At 35.5% G+C, this 25,868-nt stretch overlaps 1 protein-coding gene across 1 annotated transcript in view; it reads left to right on the forward strand.

Moving 5' to 3' along the window:
• Window positions 1-25,868, forward strand: part of ADGRG6 (adhesion G protein-coupled receptor G6) — a gene marked incomplete at its 5' end in the record, with an annotated part of 128,682 nt that overhangs the window by 64,986 nt on the left and 37,828 nt on the right. Inside the window, 10 exons of the mRNA XM_082669068.1 lie at window positions 2,662-2,730; window positions 4,998-5,081; window positions 10,965-11,050; window positions 14,231-14,283; window positions 15,305-15,367; window positions 18,780-18,922; window positions 21,806-21,917; window positions 23,254-23,318; window positions 23,912-24,122; window positions 25,428-25,599. Of these exons, the coding sequence (XP_082525194.1) occupies window positions 2,662-2,730; window positions 4,998-5,081; window positions 10,965-11,050; window positions 14,231-14,283; window positions 15,305-15,367; window positions 18,780-18,922; window positions 21,806-21,917; window positions 23,254-23,318; window positions 23,912-24,122; window positions 25,428-25,599 (1,058 nt within the window). The remainder of the gene's footprint in view (window positions 1-2,661; window positions 2,731-4,997; window positions 5,082-10,964; window positions 11,051-14,230; window positions 14,284-15,304; window positions 15,368-18,779; window positions 18,923-21,805; window positions 21,918-23,253; window positions 23,319-23,911; window positions 24,123-25,427; window positions 25,600-25,868) is intronic.

The following is a 25,868-nucleotide window of genomic DNA, read 5'->3' on the forward strand; positions in this document are numbered from 1 at the left end:
TTCAGAAGTTCCTTACTAAAATATAAATACCTAAAGGAGAAGTAAGGTCATGCAAGAAGGGGGCATGATGGGAAGGAATAATGGGCAGAAAACATTCAAGATCGAATTCTAGGCTGGCTTCAACTTCTACCTCCTCACGTGCTCTTTCTCCATAGTACACAGATTAAGTTTTTAATCGGAAACACACACCACCGCCCCCCACCGCCCCGCCCGCCCATCTCTGCTTCCTTTCATAGCCAAGCTTCCTCTGTTTGCATTCACTTCTCAAACATTGGAAATCTAGAGTGCATCATTCCCACGCTACTGAAGAGAATTTCTTCTACTGAAGAGCTGTTGCCGAAATTCCAGTGCAAAGTGAAGGGTCTTCTCAGTCTTTATCATTCTGGAACTTTCTGTATACTTGATGGTGGCCACACCCTCCATGAAACTTTGTTCACTTGAATTCTGTAAAATCACCTTCTACAAGAGCTATTTTTGTCTTCTCAAATCTATAGCTCTTTTTTTTTCTTTTAATCTGAAACTTAAATATAAGAATATCTGTGGTTCCATCAAATCTTCTAGCTCAGGTGATCCCAGACACATCTATAGCTTCTGTGGAGTACTTCCTGGCTAGGTCTCTTACAAAAACATGTACACCTTGTACCAGATGTCACACAGGTACCTCAGTTCCTATTCCTGGATGTACTGTTTAGCCTACCCCACCTAAGTTTGCTTTTCTTCCAGTATTTACTATGTCCTTTTATGAGATCATTGTGCACCAATTTCTCAAGTTGGAAACCAGAAAAATTCTTCTATTCTTCCCTTTCTTTCTCTGTTCTCCAGTTAGTCACTAAATAAATCCTATATATTCCATCTTCAAATGTCTTGTATCCATATCTTTCTGTCTATCCTCACTGTACTTATGATATCAAGCCTGAATTATTGGTATTATTCATGCTTCTTGTATTGCCTGTCTTTTCGTTATAGAGCCTCAAATGTGATTGTTTTTAAATTTAAGTCAATTTTCTCACCAAACTCCCTTTCATTGTTTTCCCATTTACTTCAAGAAAGAGCTCAAAATGTTCAGTCGTTCGTATCGCATTCAATAATTTATTCAGAGGACCCACCGACTATGTGTGTGGGATGGGCCATTGGAAGAAAGACAAAAAGTCTGGAGACTCATAGTGCCTGCATTCTACAAAGCCCTCCACAAGCTGTCCATTACCTATATATCTGATCATTCCTACCAATTTGCTATAAATGTCCTATTCCAGTAATGCCATGCCACCTGGGTTCCCAGACCATTTCACTGCCTTCTTGGTATATGTTTCAGTAATTCTGTCTGCTAGTAATAACCATCTCTAGTCTCTTCTCCCCTGATCAGTATAGTGACCCCTCATATTTCCGGTTAATCTTTGTAGTGGATTTCCTATTCACCCTTCTCACCAAACTGCTGGTCACATCTTCCTTTTGGCCACTATGCATCTATATCATGCAGAGAACTGTGAAGCCATCTCCCATTCATGCCTCTCTGAGAGCAGAGGCATTGTTTTAAAGCATTCTTCTAGCCTCCATGTCTCACACACTTTAAACAGTGAGTGAATGTTTATTGGATGAACATGTAAAGGTCTGTGATGAGATCTTCTTGCCAGTTAACATGGCAGACCTGCTGGAGGCCACAGGGTTGAGTCTTTCTGAGATAACATGATTCCTTCCTTGGACCAGCTGCCTGAGGCAATCAAGAATGAAGAAACCACGACTCCCGAGATGCTGCTAAATTGCTGGGATGCTTTCTAACTATGCACACAATTAACCTAATTAGACATCTTTTGTTGGCTCATGTACCTGCTCTGCCTTTATGTACCATTCCCACAGGAAAGTTTGGAAAATGTTTAAACATTAGAATGTAGTCACTATTATAGAAATGTTCTTTAAAAATTAAATATATGTGTGTATGTATGTATATATATTTGTATTTATTCTTCTGTCTTTATTCATAGTACAATATGCCTTGCGATAAGTTTAGCCTATCTTCCTCAGCCTCAACCTGTTGGTAAAAGTCTGTTAACAGCCAAAGGGAGATTTAGTGCAACAGAGAAAAATCCACTACTCCTACTAGAAAATCAGCTCAAAATTTGTTTCCTGCTGAGGATGAGTCAGGCAAAGCTTGAAATAAAAAGACACAGAGACCAATAAGTTTCCAGTCACGGAAACTTATTTCTGGAATTGCAGCTAGCATGTGCTAGTGCCTATGAACCAAAAACTTGCATTTTATGAGTGTTAGTAATATCCAAGTTCAGTTTTGAAACTTATCTTTGATGTTCTTATTATTTCATTTGTATGAATTTCCACCAAAGCCTTATAATTTATTATGCAAAAAGGGCCTGAACTTTTTATTCACACTTTAAGGGGCAGTAGCACTTATTTTCCTTTCATGTGTGCATGGGGCCAGTAGATTGAGTTAAAGATTTTGAGGGAGATTTCAGGAGCTTGATTTTACATTTCAATAGCTTGACATTGATACATAAAGATCGTTAGAGACTTTCTTGATGTTGGAATATTACTGGTGGACTCTTCCAGGGTTGCTCCTATTACACCAACCAGATGATTCATGATTTTTGGGGAGAAAAACTATAATTAAATCATAAGTCAAATTTGTACAATCTTTCTGTGTTGATCGAGGTTCCTACCTGATCCCGCTCCCGGCCGCAGAACTAGCCAACTGTGCAGATTTGGGGACCCTTTGCCAAGGTAGGGAGTCAACATCGTCCTCCTCTGGAGTCTCTGTTTCCTACTTGCTATTTTGGAAAATGTAGTTGTCATTGTTTTGAATTTTATCTTTTCACTTGAGAAGCCAGAAACCAGAAAAACAGAAGAATTTCTGGATGTGTTTTAGTTGTGTGGGTGTGCAGTGTAGAGAAGGAATGCATTCACACACTGTATGACCACATTTCCATAAAGCACTGAGTTTTTTAAATGTGAATGATTATATGCTATTAGGAAAGGTTGACTTCATTTTTTCCCTCAATTTGGTCTCAAGAATATTGTCCAGTATAATATAGCCATACAATATTTTGAAAAAGTATTCATGTTTAAAAAACAAGGGGAAAAATTAAGTTGAATAGTTAGTTAAGACAAGGCCATGAGGCAATTTATGATGTGCAATGTAACTTCAATATTAACATGAAAATAGTTTGAATGTATGATAAGTTTGAATGTATGAATAGTTTGAATGTATGTAAGATAAAAATAGTTTGAACTAATATGGATGTTCTTTTATTAATTATTATAATGCATAACGACTATACTGTGGTCAGTATATATATTACGTACTGAATGGTTGCATGCTAAATAATACATGGTTGCATAGATTTTAACATAATATATTTTACTTTAATTTTATCATGCTTCTTCTAATTACCCATGACCCATTTTCATCCATTTATTCTATTATATACTTCTTTTTGAAGTAGCATTTCTATGTGCCACATTAAGAATCATGACCATGCCTTTTGTGAAGCGGGATATTTTATTAAGAGGATCATAACATGAAAGTGATGGGGGTTAGAAGTGAGATGGAAGGAATAGAAACCTAAGCTCTCTTCTGTAGCTCCAGTGTGGGAGTAGAGTAGGCAGGGAGAAGGGGTGTAATTCATTATTATCTTTGTTTCCTTTCTGAGACATTATTTCTTGATATTATTATTGATGAATACCCTAAGAAAATAAAGTCATTAAGTAGCTTCTTTCCATGAACTCAGTGTAGTTTTAAAATAGTTATATGAAATAGAAAAAAGCCTTGGTTTTGCTTAATTCAAGGTGTGAAGTTTTTTTTTAATTTTAATTTTGTTTTTTTCTTTTAATCTGAGGTAGGAATGATTCCTTGGGTCAAAGGACTAGATGCCCAGCTTTTTTTCCCCCTATGTCCTAAATGACCAAAAAGCATTTTCATATTCATTGATGTATTTTACATTAAATAAATATAACTGATTGTTCATAATTTAAAAATATAAAAGACTTTCAAAAAGAATCCCCATTCTTAGGTGTTATATATTACTTTGGAATGGAAAATTATTTTAGTTAAGAATACACATTTTGAATAAGGAATTCAATATTTTCTAAAGAGGCTTTGGAAGGTAATTCTTTTTATAATCACTGAAATGTTTTAAATTTAGGTAACTTTTTTGTAATTAAGAGAAATACGTAACAAATGGTTATTGTACATAGAAAGGTACATCTTATACAAATATACTCCAAAGATAAACTAAAGGAAAATAATGTGTATAGCTATTTTACTACTTACATTGTTCCTCCAGAATTTCTTGGAAAGGTATTAAAGCATTACAGAAGGGCTTAATCTTTGAGAGTTTTAGTAATATCAGAAGCATAGCCTTGACATACTGTTTTGAAAAGTCTCTCCTGTATGACTTGCCCTTATGAAATCCATTTCATCCATCAGTGTGTAGTAAAGATTTTGGGATCTTTAGATGATTGATTTCATCTATACATTTCATTCTCTTTTGTTTCCCTTTACATTTACCTTCTCTAGGAGAAGTGCATTTTCCCCTGAGATTTTATTTTGCTAGTCTCAGTATATCAGAAAGACTGACTTTAGATAATTTTCAAGCTGACAGGTGCTGTACAGACTTCCTTCTCTAACCTTTCTTTTTACAAACTTAGCAGACTGAGTTCTGGATAAGGTTTAGTCATTTACTGTGTGGTCATCAGCCTCTTGATGGCAAACCTAGATCTAGAATCTAAATGTTCTTTCTCCATTCCCTTTGTGCCGGTTCCAGACTCTCATACAATATGGCATGAAAGGCCATGGGAACAGATTCTTAATGTGCCATAGAAAGCGTTGCTTCATTTTATGCATTATAACCTTGGGACTTGTGTTTAGTGGCAAGAAATGGTTTCCATTCCTCCTTTATATATTTTCATGCGTTAACCATAGATTGCTCATCCATATTAACTTTCACGTGCTCCTTGCAAAATTACATCTCTCTCATCTTTCTTACCAGCTACTGTAAACTCTCCTAGTACTACACCACCCACTGTCACCACTAACATGCCTGTTACTAATAAAACCGATAAACAAAGGAATGGTAAGAAATCATTATCTTTTATACTTGTAGTATGTCTGACTTGATGAAAAATTGTATTTAAGGGTGGAAATATCTAATGTTCCAACAAAGTTTCTATTGTTAGAATCAATTGGTACATTTGTACATTTGTAAGACTAGTAAAATAAATATCACTTGACTCCTTTGAGTTCCCCATTCTAATGACCAATGGAATGAGTACATTTCTAGTGCCACGCTTCTGCACTTTTAGCTAAAATTTCTTTCAAAGGAAGCTTTAAGAGAAAGGCATTAAATTAAAGAAATTAATTTGCATTATACTAGAGATCTGAGAAGAAAAATATTCATCACATTCTGTCAGATTATTCTCTAAGGAAACTAGTTTTTAAAGCATTTTATAATCTCAAAAAGCTAAATAATTTTAGTAATTTAATTTCTCACTAAGGCCAACTTTATGTTCAAACATTTGTGACAGTTAAATTATTTTTATATGGTAATACTTTGCTCTCTGTTTTTATTTGTTGAAGAATAATGGTTAGAATGTGATTGTATATCAATTAAATCATAAATCAATTTTCGACTGACAAAACTTCAAGTAACTGCCAATACCTTCTGTTTTTTTCCCTCTCTATATACATGTTTTTGTTTATATTATTTGTAACTTGCAAATATAGTAGTCACATAAGATAAGGAATGAACTGGAGAAATGCCAGGTGAATTGAGTTATTATTTAATCTGCTACCTATATTAACTACAACGCATAGCCTTCTGGTAATTCAGTGTAAGTGATTTCAGTTTCTTCTAAAAAAGAGAAATTCCAATCAGGTGACCACACCATTGCTTCAAACACAGTAGTATTCTCAAATATGAGGTATTAGAAACAAAGGAGGGGGCTTCCCTGGTGGTGCAGTGGTTAAGAATCCACCTGCCAATGCAGGGGACACGGGTTCGAGCCTGGGTCCGGAAAGATCCCACAAGTCGCAGAGCAACTAAGCCTGTGTGCCACAGCTACAGAACCTGCACTCTAGGGCCCGCGAGCCACAACTACTGAGCCTGAGTGCCACAATTACTAAAGCCCATGTCCCTAGAGCCTGTGCTCCACAACAAGAGAAGCCACCACAATGAGAAGCCCACACACCACAGCAAAGAGTAACCCCCGCTCGCTGCAACTGGAGAAAGCCCACAGGCAGCAATGAAGACCCAAAGCAGCCAAAAATAAATAAATTAAATAAATTAAAAAAAAGAAACAAAGGAATTTTCTCAACCCCAATCATTTAACTTGCAAGGCCAAGACATCTGTAATATATCACCAGGGACCAAAACCCAGAGAAAAGAAACCCACATAGTTCATTTTTTCTTTTGGCTTTGGGGGTTACATCAACTTCCTGTACATTTAAGGACATTTAAATTGGAAGTACGGAATATTTTACATGAAACGTAGATATAAATTTCATTAGGGATATAAAGACATCGATTCAGGGAAGTGTTCATGGTTATTCTGGTAGTTACACCAAGGAGATTTATGATGGAGCAAAAATTCCAACAATCCCCAAGAAAGCAACAGCAGCTGAAATTTCCAGTGCATATTTCACATGGGCCCCAGCCAGTAGATGGGAATATTATAATTCTGACTAAGTATTTCACCCTTTGTATGAACATACAAAGAGCCTCTGTGGCATTCTCCCTCTAGGACTGGCACATCCTCTGCTGCCCAAGAACGTTTACATGATGCTTCAGAGTCCTTGACTTGGTGGAGTGGAGCTGTATTCACTCAATCATGTCATTTCTGACATTCTTGAAGAGAGCCTTGTTCAGTCCATCTCTCTCTGCGTCATAACCTTCACTGGAGTTTCAACAAAGCAAGCAAATGTTAGAATCAGTTAAAATGGTTTGACTTAGCCACTTTAAAGAAAAAAAAAATCTAATTCAGATCATTCTTGATAAAAATGTAATCCTAGCACTTAAAAATATTTAAAAATATTTGAAAGTCATGTAGTAGCAAGTCTCAGAATGGTGTACTCAAATTGATGTACCATCTGAACAATTTTACCACATCCTTGAACCACCTCTACTATTTATTTAATAGTTTTTCCCCCTAAATTGACTCACTTTTTTACTTAAACATTTATATTCATATAAATAAATTAATATCACTGTTGTAAAATGAAACCAGTACTACTTGTTTTAAAATAGAAGTGAAAAGTGAAAATAAATGTAATGAAAACAATGCTGTTGAATTCTCTCTATATCCTATTGCCTTCTCACATCTCAGCACCTAAAGCCTTCATTATCTTTTTAAAAAGAGAGGGTAACAAAGGGTTAGAGACACACTGTAATTAAGATGTTTTTTCTTTGGTATAGTCAAATTTGAAATAACTGAAAAGAGAATTACTTGTTTACCTTGTGAATAAATGGGATTTAGTGTCATGTCCTAGACTATCTAAGCTTATTCACATACTGTCAACAGTTTCAAATATATTTTTCTTACTCCTTGGGAAACTGATGTAATAAACATTCTCAGGCCTACGATCTGATATATTAGGGAACCCTGTTTTGTTCACTGTAAGAAAGATATACAGCTATCAAATCTGTTGTCTACCTTATCTAGTCCTTTAAACTCTGGACTATTAAAGAGATTTACTGACTTCGTCAATCATGATATGCTGGTGTCAGAGGGAGAGGGATTGAGATTGTTTGGCAATCAGACATATTTTTTCAGTATATCAATCAAATTTATCTTCCTGGCTTTTGTAAAATGTTCCTATCCCCCTGTGTAAAGTTCTTTTAGTTATTTTTCAATAGGATTTTTATCTGATACTTCAGATTATATACTAAGAAAATCTTATCTTCTAAGCTACTTTTCATAAACACATATTTCAGTATATGAGAGATAATCTAGGTATTCCTACAAATAACCTTAGTGCCTTCTGCATTACATTCCCAAGAAAAGCTCTTGGACTAATCATTGTTTCCATTCCAAATCATATGTTCTATGCTTGAAACATCACTGTCCTGCTGCTGAATATTAGACTTCTGTGAGGTTAGCACAAGCCATCCAAGTAAGGAACTAACTTTGTTAGTCCTTATTATTGTTCTAAAAACCTAACTTACAAGTGCAAATTGTATCATTGCTTCTAGTTCCTCCCATACGTTTGACTACTCAAAAAAATTCACTCTCATGATATTTGTGTGCACCCAACAATCAATCTAGCTTTATAGGCCAAGGATCTTAAAGAAATCATGTGTGTAGGATGAACAGGACTCCAGTCATATTATAAATGCCACTGTCATACTATAATTGCCACATCACCAGTTCAAAGAAATAATCTTGAATCTAAAATAACATTTGGTTTATACTTTAACATTTATCTTTTCAAATGTATATTTTAAAGCCTACCTTTTCAAACCTATATTTCATACCCTTGAATGGAGAATGAAGTAGTGTCTGTCATTTCTATATCTTTTAAGAAACTCTCAGGAGAGTGTTAAGAAGATAAAAAAGGGGAAAGATAATTGGAGAAAGATCTACAGACAGGAACATGTTTTGATACCACATCTGTTATGGCAAGCAATGGTTTCTACTTTGAAGTTTTGTGAGGCTGGACGAGTTATCTAATTGGAAAAAAGTCTATCACAAATTCTTCAGGCTTGGATGTCATTATTAGGACAATACATCTTTTGAAGTGTCTGGAACATATGAAGATTTGTGAATAGCTTTTCTACTGAGACACAATGTGAGTTGTTACATCTATAGGAGAAGGCAACTTGACTACCAGGAGGACAGGGAAAAACCTGCATCAGTGTATCTTAGTTGTGCGTTCTCTGTAATGTCAATGCTTGAGAGAATTATTTCACTGCGGTCCAAAATGTCCCCTCCAGTGGACATTTTATCCTGCTTTGACAGTTCATTCTTGGACATTTCCTAGGATTACTTGTTGACTACGTTATCCAAAAAGTTTAAATTAGTGTAACCAGTAGACACTATTGAATAATTTTTGCTAAATATATATATATATATATAAATATATATATATACCTCATTCTGAGGCTTCTGAAGAGAGACTACTGGAAAACGATCCACAGAACCGGAGAATCTCTAACACTTAGGAGTAGGTTCTCTGGTGTATTCACATATTTTATTTAGCATAAGCAGTGTGACTCTAGAGAGAGTCATATATTTATAAACTGATTTAGGCTGACTCTGATATGTAATGTCTTTCTTATTTATAAAAACTGAATTGGGAAAAAAGTGTGGAAATATTTTAAATTTAAAGAAAAACATCTTAAGCGTTTGGATGCTTCCATAAAATTTCAGAAATGTGAATGATTAAAAATACTGATTTTTAGTATTTTGCAGGATTCTCCTGAGAGGGAAGGAATACAGCTCCTAACATAAACACATGCTTTAGGTCTCCATCTAGTGGTAGCTTGTCACTTACTTTATTGGCACCGGGGAACATGCCCAAAATAGCCCTCAGATCCTGACATCAATATAGAATCCTGGACTTCTGCAACTTGAATTTCCTCTCGTTCATTCAGAATGTCCATGGTTTGATATGATGAGAGCTACAGTGTAAAAAGGTTTTTTTTTTGTTTTTTGGTCTGAATTATTATCATTTATTTTAAATATACTCCTGGAATTATTTTTCATTCAGAATATTTTTTAAAGGACCCTGAGGTCAGGATCATTAAAATACCTGAAGAGTTTTAGAAGCTGGAATAATAGTATGCATAAATTAAACTAAATATCCTTGGACTTGTACCAATTTCATAGATTTATATTATTATACCTGGGAGCGGCAATTTATTTTAGCATGAGTTTCTGACCCCTGTAGTGGAAAAACATTCCTTTAGGAGTATGACTGGAATTTGCATTTTAGTAGATTTGGGAGTTCCCAGAGGCATACTTTTGTACTTTTATCTACTGCCTCCCCCAAATCTTCATTAAATCTATTTCCCATTGTTTTAATTATATACTTTTGCATTTTCTATGCATATTTTTCTCATGTTTGTAAGCATGAAGGTAGATGATTGATTGACAATAATGAAGAATCAATATTTTTTTCTGTATATAACCTACCATTTTTAAAAAGATTTTTTTTCTCATTAGCTACTTTTAGTAAGGTACCCTATAACACACATAGAGAGATTTAGCAAACCCTGGCTGGTCAGTTTGATTTTCATTTTTAAAATATATATATATGGCAGACTACATTAAAGATTGCACCCTGCCACCCCCCAAAAAAAAGCTGAACCTCCTTCTGACATAGGATTTTCTTTTAAAAGCAAGTGAGTCCAGTTAAAATTCCATCTGCAAATATTCTTTCTTTTTTCCCCCTTTACTTGATACAAATGACTACATTTATAGAATTTTGATAAAAAATCTGGTGAAATACAACCCAATAACTTAATGGAAGTAATTGCTTTAGTGAAGAGGGGAAAGAGGACAGAGAGGATAAGGGACTGTGGGCCAAAAATATGTGATGCCTGTTCTTTTCCAAATTAAGTTCTGCCCATCATCTTACTCAAGTTTTCACATTCCAAACTATCATTCTTCGTAATATAGAAAAAAAGGATAATTTTTTGTTACAACAAATGAAATTGTACCTGAAAAATCACCATTTTACATACAGGAGATAGAATTCTATAGAATTAAAAAATATGAAGAAACATATGCAGGTGATAATTTAGAAGCAATGACTTCATAAGAGTAAACTAAATGATAACTATTTCTAAAAAGTTGCGAAGGTCAATGAGAATGAAGTTAAAATATCTTGTAAATTTTCTGTACCTATGTAGAAGGCGTTTCTTTTAAGTTGTATGAAATCATGTCCTTGTAAGTGTAAGTTGATAAGTATATGACTGTAAAATATAATTAATGGACTAAATCTTATTTCCAATGGACAGATGGAATTATTTATAGAATTTTCATAGAGATTCAAAACATCCTTCATCACCCCGAGGTAAAAGTACAGAGCAAGGTGGCCGAATGGGTAAGTGAATTGTAAAATTTCTTTATTGGCTTTAAGACTTTAATCTCTGGAAATCTGGAAAAGACTCTACTGTCTAACTGAATCCACAGATCATACTGAAACATAGATACTATTCATTATAAATGTATGTATAGATATGTAAGTGAGATATTGCACTTTTGAATAGAAAGAGAGATACATTTGAATGACAAGAAAGAGCCTAATAGACTATTATGTCAAATAAGAAAGGTGCCTCACAAATGGAAAAGTGTTTTGAGAGGTATGTTTATTTACTGTTATATCCATACATTTTCAGCACTTTGTTTTTGTTCTGTTTTATTTATTTATTTTTTATTTTATTTTATTTTGCGGTGTGCGGGCCTCTCTCTGTTGTGTCCTCTCCCGTTGCGGAGGACAGGCTCCGGACGCACAGGTTCAGCGGCCATGGCTCACAGGCCCAGCCGCTCCGCGGCATGTGGGATCTTCCCGGACTGGGGCACGAACCTGTGTCCCCTGCATCGGCAGGCGGACTCTCAACCACTGCGCCACCAGGGAAGCCCTGTTCTGTTTTTTTTAAAGCAGTGAAAGCAGGTTTTATTCAGTAACCACTGACAGTAGGAGAACGTGCTGAGCCCCATTCTGATTTGTGCAGAGGTGACTGGGGGTTTTAAAGGAACAGTGAGGGTGGAGGGAGGAGGAATGGTAGGGACTTGAACAGAGTCAGGAAAGTGAAAAATTACAAAAAAGTGGGAGGGGTGGTTGGTCCATAAGAAGCCCTTCTGGGGTTGCTAACTGGTGCCTATCGAAGTTAGGCTCCTATCCTCCCACAGAGACTGGGAGATGGGCCCTATCTTCAGGTGTTGGCTGGAACAAGCAGTGAATTCATTCATTTGTTCAGCACTGTTTTTAAAAATACATTTCTTATTTTTTTATTTAATTGAGGGTTTGATTCAAAAACCACTAAATATAAAAAGATATATCATGAATATCTTTCACCATCCTTGACACTCATCTGCCTGGAGGCCAACCTGTCTGCATAGAAATCACTGTTAGTTTTTCTTGGGTTTTTCAAGAATTTGTTTGTGACTGTAAAAGAAAATGACTATACATCCTTTTTTTTTCCTTTTTATATTAAAAGTAGCATATTGCACACACCATTCCACACTGTACTTATTTTTGTTATTGCCAGATTTGCAGTATCAGTACACAGAGACCGTCCTTATCGTTTTTTAAAAAAACAGGGTACAATATTCCATTATGTGGCTCTCTAGTCATTTATTTAACAAGTTTTCTGCTGATGGATATTTGGGTTATAATTTATTTAACCAGCATTCTATTGGTTAAAATTTTGGTAATTTCCAGTTAAAAAAACCCTAAGCATTTTATTTTCTTATTTTTCTTACAAATACAGCCTAAGGGTTAAAAAAATTTTCTTCTTCTCTATAATAATATCAAAAATTTAACTTTCCATAGGTTTCTATTTTTTCTATTATTTTATTTCCTATCTACAGCATACTGTGAGACCATGTACTGTTTTTATGTACTACTACAGTTCAGACAATTTTTGTGAAAAAAGTCATTTGTCATTTGGGTATACATTCTGAAGTAAGAAAAATGGGTTTTCGTACATGGTAGCTGTCTAATAAGTGTGTCCTTGGTAGGAAAAGAAAGTTAAACCATACAATAAGAGGTAGTGGTGATAATACTTTATACATACATATATATGTTTATATGTAGATAGATATTGATATAGATAGATATTTGAAGAATGGTAGGAAAACATAGTCTTATTTTTAAAGGCAAGAAAGGGCTTTACTGAATGAGTATAATCTTGCATCTTGTTTTCTTTCCATCATTCTTCTCTCTGCTTTTTTAAAGTCAGAATGTTTTCAAAAGATAAAACTTCTATTTTTTAAATTTATTTTTTTGAAGTATAGTTGATTTACAATGCTGTGTTAGTCAAAATATAAAATTCTTTATTTTTATTCTCAAAGGAACCACTTCTAATATTATTAATTCTGTAAATTAGCATCCATTGGAAAGTTTGTGCTTTAGACAAGGTATAATTTTACATTTATATTTATTTCATGCATGGTTTTCAACATAACATCATTTTTATCTGAAGCTAAACTTTAATGGACACTTTTCCCTTAAGGTGTAAGATACCAGAGCAGGTATTTGGAAACAGGAAAATATATTTCATATTATTACTATTTCATATTATTGTTTCATATTATTACTATTTCATACTGTTTCATATTATTACTATTTATAATTTAAAAATAATTTAATACTTCTTGCCAGAATTTCCTAGAATTTACATTCATTTTAAAAATGCTTACAAGGAAGGCTAAACGTGTGTATGAAACAAGACCTAAAAAACTCTTTGGAGGAGATATATAAGTAAGAGAATTTAGTGTCAGTAAAGAAATGGTGGTCTGTGATTGTGTTAGACAATGCATATGGGAGGTTTTTATTTATACTGAGAGGAATCCATTGCTTCATTAAAAAGTCTGGTGCTGAGACCCATAAAAATTTTTAAATGACCACATAACAATTATAACACAGTTCCCCATAATGTTGAACTTCTTTGTTTTTTTAAAGGTTTATATTGTTAACTTATAATTTTTCTTACTACTAATATTCTTCTGACATGGTAATTGCTAGAAAAACATGTTAATGCATTTCAGTGATTGTTGAATGAAGAGTATGGAAGGTGTGTATTGTGCTCATCTTCCCTGTGTACCCTATTGCAGCTAAGTTTTCAGTGTTACAGCTAATTTGAAGGCCCATTACAGAGAAAGCCCTTTATAATAGGGGCTGGAGACGAACGTATAGTGTTTGCAGACAGACAAGACTTGGGTTCCAATCTGGGATCTGCTACTTCTTAGTTGCAGCTTGGTCAAGTTATTTCGTCTCTGTGAAGCTCAGTTTCTTTGTGTAGTGGGTGGGAGGACAGTGCAGATAATACCTATCTCATTAGTTGTTGTGAGAATGAAGGAAATAACATTTGTAAGGTTCTTGGCATACAGTGATCTAGTAACTGTTATCTGTACTTTCTTTCACTGCTCTAGCTCTTCGGAATTTTCCCAGGGTCTTATTTCAGTAACACTTTATGGGAGAGAAGAAACTGGATTTAAGTTTTTTAAAAAATTATTTAAAAGTATTACTCAAACTTATCCTTTTCTATTGTATTTTCAGCTCAATTCAACCTTCCAGAATTGGAACTATACTGTTTATGTGGTTAATATCAGGTAAATGACAGAATAAATTGAGAAATAAAAAGTAGTGTCTAATTTAATACTTCTGTCTCCCTCTCTCTCTCCCCCTCTCTCTCTGGTTATTCCTGCACACACATACATGTAAGTACAGACATACACACACACCATATTCATAATCTTTCTAAAACAACTCTATATTATATCATTTCTTTGCACAAAAAGCTTCAATGATGCAGCAATGGTTTTAAAAATTTTGATTGTAGATCCCAATCATTTTTTAAAATGTAGTTTGTACTTCCAAAATATATTTATGATTTTAAATAAATTGTATATATGCATGTGTGTATATTACTTAACCAATATATTATGTTATAATGTATCATAAACTGAGAGGATAATTAAATATAAATGGAAGTTCTGTTACTTGCTTCTCATACCCCAGTAGATCATCTAGAGCACCCCCTGGGTTGCATGCACCCCAGTTTGGAGACGATTTTTCTGCAAGATAAGACATCTACAGTCTGATTGCAACTTGGCCTTTCAAAATTATCTTTCACTAATCTTCTATTTAAACACTCCACTGAATCTCTAGCAGATATTGTCATTCACCTGTCTTCCTCTGCACCTTGTTTTTACAGTTTTATACTTAAATTAGTTTCTAAAGTGTATTTGATGAACCCTAAACATGTTTTCTGTGAACCTAAGAGATGTAATAACACAGAAAAAGGGATCAAAAAGTCAAATTAGTTCAGGAGCTAAATTATTAAACAAACTGAAGCAAGTTTCTGTATATCCAAGCATCTCAGATTCTTTCGTGTACTGATATGCATCATGAATCTTAGAGAGAGAGAGAGCAGGCACGTAGCTGTCAAGCTTTATTTGACCATGGAGCTGTTTCGTCTCAGGCATATGAAAGCACTAGGACCTCAGAACACACATTTGCAAACACTGACTTAGAATGTCCTTTCTGCCTCTTTCTCTCACGTCCTCAAATTTTGTTGTTGATCGTGCAGCAGATGAAGCTGATAATGAATGTACTTATTTGTATTTTTAGTTTTCACCTGAGCACTGGAGAGGACAAGATTAAAGTGAGGAGAAGCATTGTGAATGATCAAAGGTAACGCTGGCAACGTCTTGCAGAAAATGTAACATCTTTCTCTTGCTCTCTGCTTTGACTGTCTGGTAGAGAAATGAAATCAGTGCAGTAGGAGAGAAACATTTCAATCCAGTGGCACATTTAAATTATGTCTTTATCTCTAGTGGACAGTCTTCTTTTTTTTTCCTGTAGTTAAAACTGTAATATAGCAGACTGGGTAGAAATGTACATCTGATAAAAAATAATTCAGAAGTAGAACATTTGTTAGTTTTAGTATTTCCAGTTTATGATAACCAATTACCTCTTATTTGAAATTTCAGAGACCTTCAAAGAAAGAAAATAATTATAGTGTTATTTCAAGTAAGGTACTTATGTACAATAGCATCTAATAATATGGGTGATAGATGCTGAAATATTTTCAGCATTCAAAGCCGTTGGCTAATTTTCTGAAGTCTTCATTTTTAAATTTATATCAAGGTCATGACTTATGCAGGCAGGTAATTTAATGGATATGTTCACCATATGTAATAGTTGGCATTTAAAGGCCAACTGTTCTTAAAAAATAATGTAAACTCCCACATGAAATAAATGTAGTTGTGTTCAGGTAATATATTGCATCTCCACAGAATAAAGATATTAGTTGAAAAGCAAAAGTTCACATCTCTTACTCGGTTTCAATGGACTGAATTAATATTATGTATTTACAACTATAATGACGGAATACATCTCTTTTCAGGTGGTACATTCTTACTATGAGAAGCTAGTAATAAAATTTCATATGAGAGTTGACTAGAGAGTTTTCTTATTTTTTTTCTTTTTCTATTCGGCATTAGAAAAACACGTCTTTAAGATTATATTTCAAACTTATTTCTGTAAGTATTCAACAGACTGGATTGGGCCACCTGGTTAGGGAAAGTTGTTTTTTATTTTCTGGAATTGTTCCTTTTCCTTTGTGATCTAAAGAACAAATAATGTATTTAATGTATTTTAACACTGTATTCTTGATGGTAACAGGACTTTTCTCCTCTATTTAGGCAAATAATTTCTTTTTTCCAAACCTTACTGCTAGATCATATTGAGCCTTGAATAATGGATCCAGCAATTATCTGGATCCCTTTGCTGGACACTTTGTCTTGCAGTTGTGGCAGTGCTAGTTCAGGGTATCTCCAATGGTATACCCTCTGCAGAGGGCTCAAACTCAGATTCTAACAGTGCAATTTTATAAGAAGAGCCAAATAACATATTTCTCAGAAGTATAAATATATTAAACCAATGCTTCTTGGAAGCATAATCATCATCCTCATCCTCACTGTAAGCTTCATCGCAGTGTCTCCTTACATTTGCACAGCACTTTATGATTCCAAGCACTGTCACATTCACTGGCTCATTGGATTCCCTCTCCCAATTACTCCCTGACATAGATAAGGCAGGTAGCATCCTGCCCTTTCAACCAGTGACAAAACTAAGACCCAGTGAATTGCCCAAGGTCAACCAACCAATATGAAAAGCCGGGATTTTTAACTTTGTGCTGCCGTGCTGCAGTCCCACTTAAAGTGATTCCTCTACTGCCTGACAATACTAAAATCAGCCATCATGAATATATGTCAGCACCTTAGAGACTCTTGTTCAAAAAACATTTAAGTTCATGGAATCTCAGTTTCCTGTCTGTCAAACCAATGGGTAATTTTACAGAAAATTATAGGGAGAATGAACTTAGACAATGTATATGGGAAAATCCACACATTTTGTTTTTCTTTGGTATGAACTCCGGCATTGCTTTAAAATTTGTTCTTACTGGCTTTACCTCCATTTCTTTCTTTCTGCTTGCTGTTTCTTTTCTGTTCATGGATGAACTTTTATAGTCTCTCATAGTTTTTGTCCAAACAACAATCTACTAGTCTTCACACCCGCTTTTTTCCCAACCTTTTCTTTCAATCAGATTGTTACACTTAACACAGACCCTAGCTTTAGATAATGCTATCATACTCTATTACCTAGGCAGACAGGAAACCAAAGCTGCAGAGACTGGTTTATTCAAATAAAGAACAATTGATAGTAACAACAGATAGAACTGGACTTTACAGAACCATAAAATAGTTTCAGTTTCCAGGATGAGAGAGGAAAGCAACACAGATAAGACCTGTGAAAACGCACGGTCATTCTTGAATTGCTGAATTTGGGTCAGTACCATCCACATTGTACTGTGTTCTCAATATTCAAAGGAAGTGAAAGGTCATATTCCCAACTATAAGTTCTCAGTTACTGGAGTGGCAAAGGTTAGTTTCCAACAATAATTTAATCAAGGGATACTTTTTTTTTAATAGGCCATTAAACAAATTATTAAGCTATCACAATTCAGCTTATATTTCACACCTATGTTTGTCTCATCCTAAAATATGACTCATATATGAACATTAAGCAGTAAATGATTTTAGAGATAAATAGCTTTTCAGAGTGAATTATGAGAATTGTGAAGTATGTTGTCCTTGAGATTAGCACAGATAGTTAGGGAAAAAATAGGGCCACTTTTAAATTTCACCTAACCTTGAATAGCAAATATTTCACTTACTTTTCTTTTTTTAAGCATCACAAATATGTTAATACTCTATTTCATTTATACTGATACCCACAGAATTTCATAAATAAAATATGCTACTGCCTCTCCACTGAGGACTTCATAGTAACACAGTTCTACTGAGTTCACTTGGGCATCTTTTGATTTCTGCTCTTGACCACAGCTGTGATTACAATAGAAGAGAAAATTATATTACTTCAAATAGTAGAACCAAAGTTTTGGTGGGGCTTTTAGGGTATGTCTCTGCTTCCCATAGAGATATTTTCTTTTTAAAGACATGCAGGGTCAGGCAGTCTATAAACTTCTTCAGTGATATGCTGACCAATCACTGAGTGAATTTCAAGTACTTATTTTGTAACTTTTCAGTGTACAAAGTACTAGTAAATACTTCATGGAGATAGAAAATCATTTATCACAATTCTGGAGAAATTGTAATGTATTTGTAAACAATAACACTTAATAATTTCAAAAGTTAAAAGTTTAGTCAGATTAGTTGAAATTCTAATTTTTCTTGAAAAACTTTATTTTTTGCTTTAAAGAAACAATGTGGAATTAACCACAAATATGGCCTTTCTTGCATGTATGCTGTAAAACATTACTTAAAATATTTCTCAAAAGAAATGGGATGATATGGTAGATGATACAGGCAGTATCTTATACAATCCATTCATATTGAGCTTTTTTTAACATTATAATTTGTGCAGTGGCAGAAGTCTGAGTGCCTTGGCATATTTCTTCAGTCTCAGCACTTTATGGTCACCCTCTTACTACCATATCCAAATGTTCTATTTTTCCACCCAAAAAACAACCAACTGGTCAATAGCACCACCAACAATCCTATCGGAATTGTTTTCCTAGGTTGGTGATTTTGGCCCTTCTAGTTTACAATGCTACCAACAATCCTGATTTAGAAGGAAGAACCATTCAGCAGAAGCTCTTAAGAAATAATGAGTCCCTGGATGAGGGCTTGAGGCTACACAGAGTGAACGTGAGGCGACTGGGTAAGTGCCTTTAATATTTTTATAATATGTGTTTTATGTGACTACTATCCAGGTTTAATTGAAACAACAACAAAAATATTCTTCCTTTGTGTGTTTGCTTATTTAAAGCTATTTTTTTCTGATGATGAAATTCATCCTATTGGTGACATTGTTAACAAATGGGTGACAAGGTTAGCATAAAAGGTAGTACCTTGATACCTGTGAATCCAAGGGAATGAAAGAGGCAGTTTATACCCTATTTTAGGAACCTATTATGAAAATACTAAGAATATGAGCAAAATGCCAAGATAACCTTGAGCAGAATTGGCTTCAACTTTAGGAATAAAGAGTGTGTGTGTGTGTGTGTGTGTGCATTTGGGATCTCTAATGAGGTAAATCTTATAAAAGACTATTTCGTGTTATAAAACATCCTCTTCTCTTATGTTCTCTGTCTCCATTAAAGATACCACCGTCTTTGCTGGAATAGGCCAGAAATCTGGGAGTTATCCTGGACCTAGATTCAGTTCTCACCTGGATGCCATTCACATCCTAAACTCCAGCCACAGGTGTGGTGCTTCGAGCACCTCTCCAAACGTGCAGTGCTCTTTTCTCTGTCTTTGCCCACACTTCTCTCCTCTCCTCTCACTGCCCACCTGATGATCAACTATATAGTATTAAGGACAGTCCAAAGTCACCTCTTCTATGAAGCCTTTTCTGACATCATCATGTACGAATAGATATCACTGTCTTGGAGACTCCACTTCAAGGTGTCCACAGCTTCATACATTTTCTTTAAACAGGAATTTCTCCTGGCTTGAGAACACATCTTATTTTTCTAACACCCTCACTTCCTACCTCCCCCCAGCAACCAGCGTATCCCCCAACCCTTAAATACCTGAATAAATAAACAAATGAGGCTTGATGGGCATATTTTAGAAAAGTAAATGATCAAAATATGGATAACAAAAAATACCGTTATCATTCTAATGTTATGATGACAGTTGATTAGGTATATTAGTAGAGCTCAAAAGAAGGGGAAGCTTTGACACATTCCTTATACACACATGCAGGAGGTTGAAGTGGGGGAAGCAGCTATTCCTCAGCCTCTAAGAGCAGGATCATGGCTGAGGCCAGAATCACAATGTAATAAAGAAGCAGGCATCTTTGCTTCTGTGAGAAACCACCCATCTCTAATTTGTCAACATACACAGTTACAGTCAGCCCCCCATTTCCACGGGTTCTGCATCTGTAGATTCAACCAACCTTGGATCAAAAATATTTGGGGGTGGGGGCTTCCCTGGTGGTGCAGTGGTTGAGAGTCCGCCTGCCGATGCAGGGGACACGGGTTCGTGCCCCGGGCCGGGAAGATCCCACATGCCATGGAGCAGTTAGGCCCGTGAGCCATGGCCGCTGAGCCTGCGCGTCCGGAGCCTGTGCTTTGCAACGGGAGAGACCACAACAGTGAGAGGCCTGAGTACCACACACACAAAAAAAATAAATATTTGGGGGAAAAAATTCAGAAAGTTCCAGAAATCAAAACTTGAAATATACATTATATTTAAAACTATTTACATAGCTTTTACACAGTATTTGTTATTATATCTAGTGATGATTTAAAGTATACAGGAGGATGTGCATAGGTTATTGCAAATATTACACCATTTTACACAAGGGACATGAGCTTCCTCGGATTTTGTTATCTTGTGTGTGTGTGTGTGTGTGTGTGTGTTGAGGGGGGTGTTTCTTGGAACCAGTCCCTCGAGAATACTGAGGGAGGGATGTATAAGGAACTCGTTGAGGTTAAAGAATGCAAATCATCATTATCGTCATCAACAACAGCAGTTTCTGAGCCTCTGTGGGAAAATGCTTGCTTATTTAATAAACAGAGCTTCTTGGGGATGAGCAGAGTCCAAACGCTGCTGTTTCACACATAAGGGTCTCCACAGAGAAGGAGCTCGATGAATGGTAGTTTGTACGTGGCAAAGGAGCCTCATGAGGACCAACCTTATCTCTGTCCTCAGAGGCTGAGGAATTACTTAGACAAGTAATTTATACCACTTAATTTAAATCCTATACTTTATTGTTCTTCTGCAAGTGGGTCTATGAAGAAAAATTTCCACCAATTGGAAAAAAAACTCAGAATATAAATGGGAAAGTTATTTAAATGTTCAGTTGGTGACTACAATACTGGTTCCCAGTAGTCTTAGTGTAACTTACCATTTTTCAGTACTGAAATACGAGATTTTGTTGTTGCTGTTGATATAGTGCTTTTATTTTGATATTTTTTAAGTGTAAAATCTGAGTGATTTATGTCATAAAACTCTCCTGGAGAGTTTTCAAACAACAGGTGGGATGATTTGAAGATGAAGGCATGTGTGTACAATGTGTGGCCTACAGGTGTCTTCTTGTCATTCCCCCAGCAAACTTCCAGGTGAAATATGCTTTCAGAGCAGCTAGAAAATGTTTCCATAAAATATGCTGGCAACTCAGTGACAGCACTATTGCGGCACTGTTTTATAGGCTTTCCCCTTTGAAAAAGATTAAATTACATTTTGAATTTTTCAGGACAGTTTTCATTTTATGTAGTGTGTTTTTTTTTAATAAACCTCTTTTACTAATTTTATCTACTAATGATTTACATTAGAATGATATTATAAGTTTCATGTTTATACTTGCATAAGTGTGTTTTTTTATTTGATAGTTTTGTAACATGTAATTTAAAATATGTAATGTAGTTAAATTTTATTTTTCATAACTTCTAAACTTTTACAAATTCTGAACATAAAAACCTAGTATTTTAGTATTGCATGGAATAAATACCTAATTACCAACATTGTTGTCTTGTTCTCATCTTGTACCTCTAATTTCAAAAAATAGGTTAGTATTTCTCGTACTTTCACATAGGTATATGTCATGATGATGAGGACCCCAAAGGCTATAAATGGCCAGCCATCCAACCTTCTGTATACAATGCTCCCTGTCCAGGGAAGCCGGGCTTCTATGCTTCACGGACATGGTAATACTTTCTTTTTTTTTAAATATTTATTTAGTTTATTTATTTATTTGGTTGTGCCTTGTCTTAGTTGCAGCAGGTGGGCTCCTTAGTTGCGGCAGGCAGGCTCCTTAATTGCGGCATGCGAACTCTTAGTTGCAGCATGCATGTGGGATCTAGTTCCCTGATCAGGGATCGAAACTGGGCCTCATGCATTGGGAGTGCGGAGTCTTATCCACTGTGCCACCTGGGAAGTCCCTGACTCTTGCCAGCAAATTCCATGTAACCTACCTTCCCAGGGTTACAGGTGTTGCACCGTAGTTCCCGTGCAGGGTATATTAATTGGAAAGAAGGGCGGGAATCTCTGTTGTGTATGTGAAATCCATGTGAGGTAAAGACAAGACAGGTAGGTTACCAAGAAAAGCCTTTTTTTTCTCTCTCCAAGAAACATGCTAATTTAGGCTTCTCCAAAGAAAGACAGAGCAATTTGGAAACCAGAGGGTGGTTCTAGAGCAAAGCACCTTATGTGTGGATGAACAAACTCACAGCCTCATAACATACATCTGACATTCTGAGTCTTTTTAACTTTTTGGAGTGGTTATTGTTGGAAGGGGAAAGAGACAGTAAGAGAATAAAGACAAGATCCAGGTTAGGGCAGTCTGCTAGTGGAGACTGTTAGGGTGTGGATTTTTCCTAAATATTGAACGGAAACCTCAGACAGGTTGACTGCAGAGGATTCACCGAATAACAAGTCAGACCTAGTTCCTCACCCTCCACCCTCCTTCAGTTAGAGTTTTCTTGCAGGGAAATTCATACACTGAAACTGCCCACATAGAAATACTTTGCCCCCACTGCTTGGTTTGACACGTGGTGGAGAGGAAAGAAAGGGGCTTCAGAGCCCTGCGGACATGGATTTGAATTGTAGCTCTACCTCTTCCTGGCTGTGAGACCTTGGAAAATTCCTTGATTTAGCTCAGTCTATTTCTTCATCTCTAAAATGTGGATTATAATCTGCTTTACAGAGTTAAGTGAAATCAAAAATGAGATTTTATCTGGAAAGTTCTTAAAGCAGTACTTGATCCACGTTACCAACTCTGCTTTTAACCTTAGTAACCTGACGTAGCCTAGGTTACAATAGGCTGTTGCTAGTATTTTCTTTCCCTGATGCATGCACCTGATTTTTTTTCCAATAAGAACTTTTAATATGAGTTTTATGTCAATGTATTATAGTCTTATCTTCAAATGAAACTTACCTAGATATTAAGGGAAATTCTAAAGCTTATTATTAAGCAATTTTGTCAGCTATAGTGTCATTTATGCCAAATATTTACAATACCTTTTTTGTTTGTTTGTTTTATAGTCACCATGACCCTGCCAACACATCTCTAGCTTACTGGGGTCCTCCTGATATCTCCAATTGCTCAAGTAAGTGAGAGATTTGTCTTCATTTCTCAAAGGCAAAATGAGATGACCTCGAGCTTCACGGTTTTCATCCTCTTCAAACATGTTCTTCTGTTCTGTGATACCACTATAATATTAAAAGCTAAGCAAATGATTGCTTCACTCACTTAAGATAGAAAATACCGTTTTGCCTCATTCTGACTTTCTGTTCTATTCATTCTGTAGGAGATTAAACATAGTCATAAAATTTTGGAGAAGAGAATATATAAATTAAAATTTCTATCAATGTTTTATAGTTCTGTATTTTTTTAAGCAGCAAATATATACTTATTTAGTGATTCTGGGGGTATCTCTCTTAGAACCATTTGTGAATATTGGTCCCTCCAATTATTTACCTAAGTTGCTTAAAACCACAATTTGTGTCTTACTAAAGAGAGAAATTAGTTTCTGAGCATAACGAAATACTGTTGTCCTGTTAAAATTGTGGTAAGGGGTACACACAGGAAAACTGATTTACTACTTTACTATGAAGTGAAATACCATACTATGTTTTGGATTCTTGGAAATGCTCATAATACACAGGTAAAACTCTATGTTGTTCTTCTGCCATTTTTTAGGTGAAGCAAATGAAGTTGCCAATCAGATTTTAAATTTAACTGGTGATGGGCAGACATTAAACTCAGCCAATATCACCAGCATCGTAGAACAGGTCAAAAGGATTGTAAATAAAGAAGAAAACATTGATATAACGCTTGGCTCAACTTTAATGAATATATTTTCTAATATCTTAACCAGTCCAGACAGAGACTTGCTTGAGTCTTCTTCTGAGTAAGTTTGTTTGTTTGTTTTCTTCTGGAGAGTAAAATTTATTGGATACACATGTTGTTATACAATTTCTCACAGATCTGAATGCTTGGTGCCCAGCTTTCATAATTTAAATCTCTAGACGATCCATTGATATTTCCCAAGATCATTCACAGAATAAACTTCAAAGTTCTGTTTTTGATTTTGGTTTTTTTTTTTTTCCTGAGAAAATAATTTACAAATTGATTGGGATTGTCGATCTGGATAGATCATATAAATAGTCCCAGAAAGACATAATTGGGGGCTTCCCTGGTGGCGCAGTGGTTGAGAGTCCACCTGCCGATGCAGGGGACACGGGTTCGTGCCCCAGTCTGGGAAGATCCCACATGCCGCGGAGCGGCTGGGGCCTGTGAGCCATGGCCGCTGAGCCTGCGCGTCCAGAGCCTGTGCTCCGCAACGGGAGAGGCCACAACAGTGAGAGGCCAACGTACCGCAAAAAAAAAAAAAAGACATAATTGGTATTTCATTTTACATCTGAAAAATGTTTACATCTGAAAAATGTTAACTGGTGTTAATCAAAATATAAACTAGTATATATATATAAATTTATGACACTTCTTTTTGCTTGCAAAGGAGACAGCAAACAGTCAGCTCACATGTTTTAGGCATAACTTGGTCGCTGTAGGTCACTATCCTACAGACTGTGACACAAAACTGCCACACCTCTGTGACTGTTATACTTCTGAAATGAAAATGCCTAGGGCAGGGTGAAATATACCTATTTTTACACAATTCAGTTTGTATCCAACTATATCAGTTAGCGTGTTAGTATTAAGATATTTAATTTTTTCTGTTTCCTTCCTTTCAACCAAATTTCTTTGACGAAAATTTTGTCTTTGTTAAAATGTATTCCCTAACTTACCTTATGCACATAACAATTACAAACTTTTTTTACAGGGCCTTGCAATTCAAAAAATACTTTTATCATGTTATCTCCTTTGATTCTCACTCAGTTATGAAGTAGGAAGGGTATTTTTCATATGAGGAAAGAAAGGCTAAAACAGATGAAAAACAGAATATTTGTTTAGGATGACTTAATTGTTGCTTTTCCTTAAAGCATGTATTTCTCTTGAGGATGAATTTATCACCACGATTCAGTGTTTTAACTGATGTTATTGTGGTTTGGGGGAATGTTGTGGGTATTCATGTTAAGATGAAAAAGTTTAAGGACAATTTTATTTGGTTTGTATTTTGTCCTGCAGGATATCACACGTGTGCAAGTACCTAAAATGTGTCACTTAACAGTGGTATTATTTGTCATTTCTTTAGAGCTTTAAAAACAATTGATGAATTGGCATTCAAGATTGACCTACATAGCACATCGCATGTGAATATCACAACTCGGAATTTGGCTCTTGGAGTATCATCTGTGTCCCCAGAGACCAATGAAATTTCAAATTTTAGCATTGGTCTTCCAAGCAATAATGAATCATATTTCCAGGTAATAAGCCAGTGGTTTCTTTAATTAATTCGACGAATTAAAATCTGATCATCTGCTAGTTGCTACTGCAACGACATCTTAGTTCCAGGGGTGGAAGGCTAGTCCGAAGTTTGGTTAACAGCAGTAGTAACCATGAGACATGTGGATGCAGAGAGGAGGTATACTTTCAGTTTACCCTCTACAGGAGGTGATAGTGGAACTAAGCATTAAATTATGAGTGAGTGCCACCCTATTGAGAGTGGGGTATGGGGAGCTGTTCAATCAGAAGA

The sequence above is a fragment of the Grampus griseus genome (genome assembly GCF_964374135.1).
Source record: "Grampus griseus genome assembly, chromosome: 13".
Classification (NCBI taxonomy): Eukaryota; Metazoa; Chordata; class Mammalia; order Artiodactyla; family Delphinidae; genus Grampus; species Grampus griseus.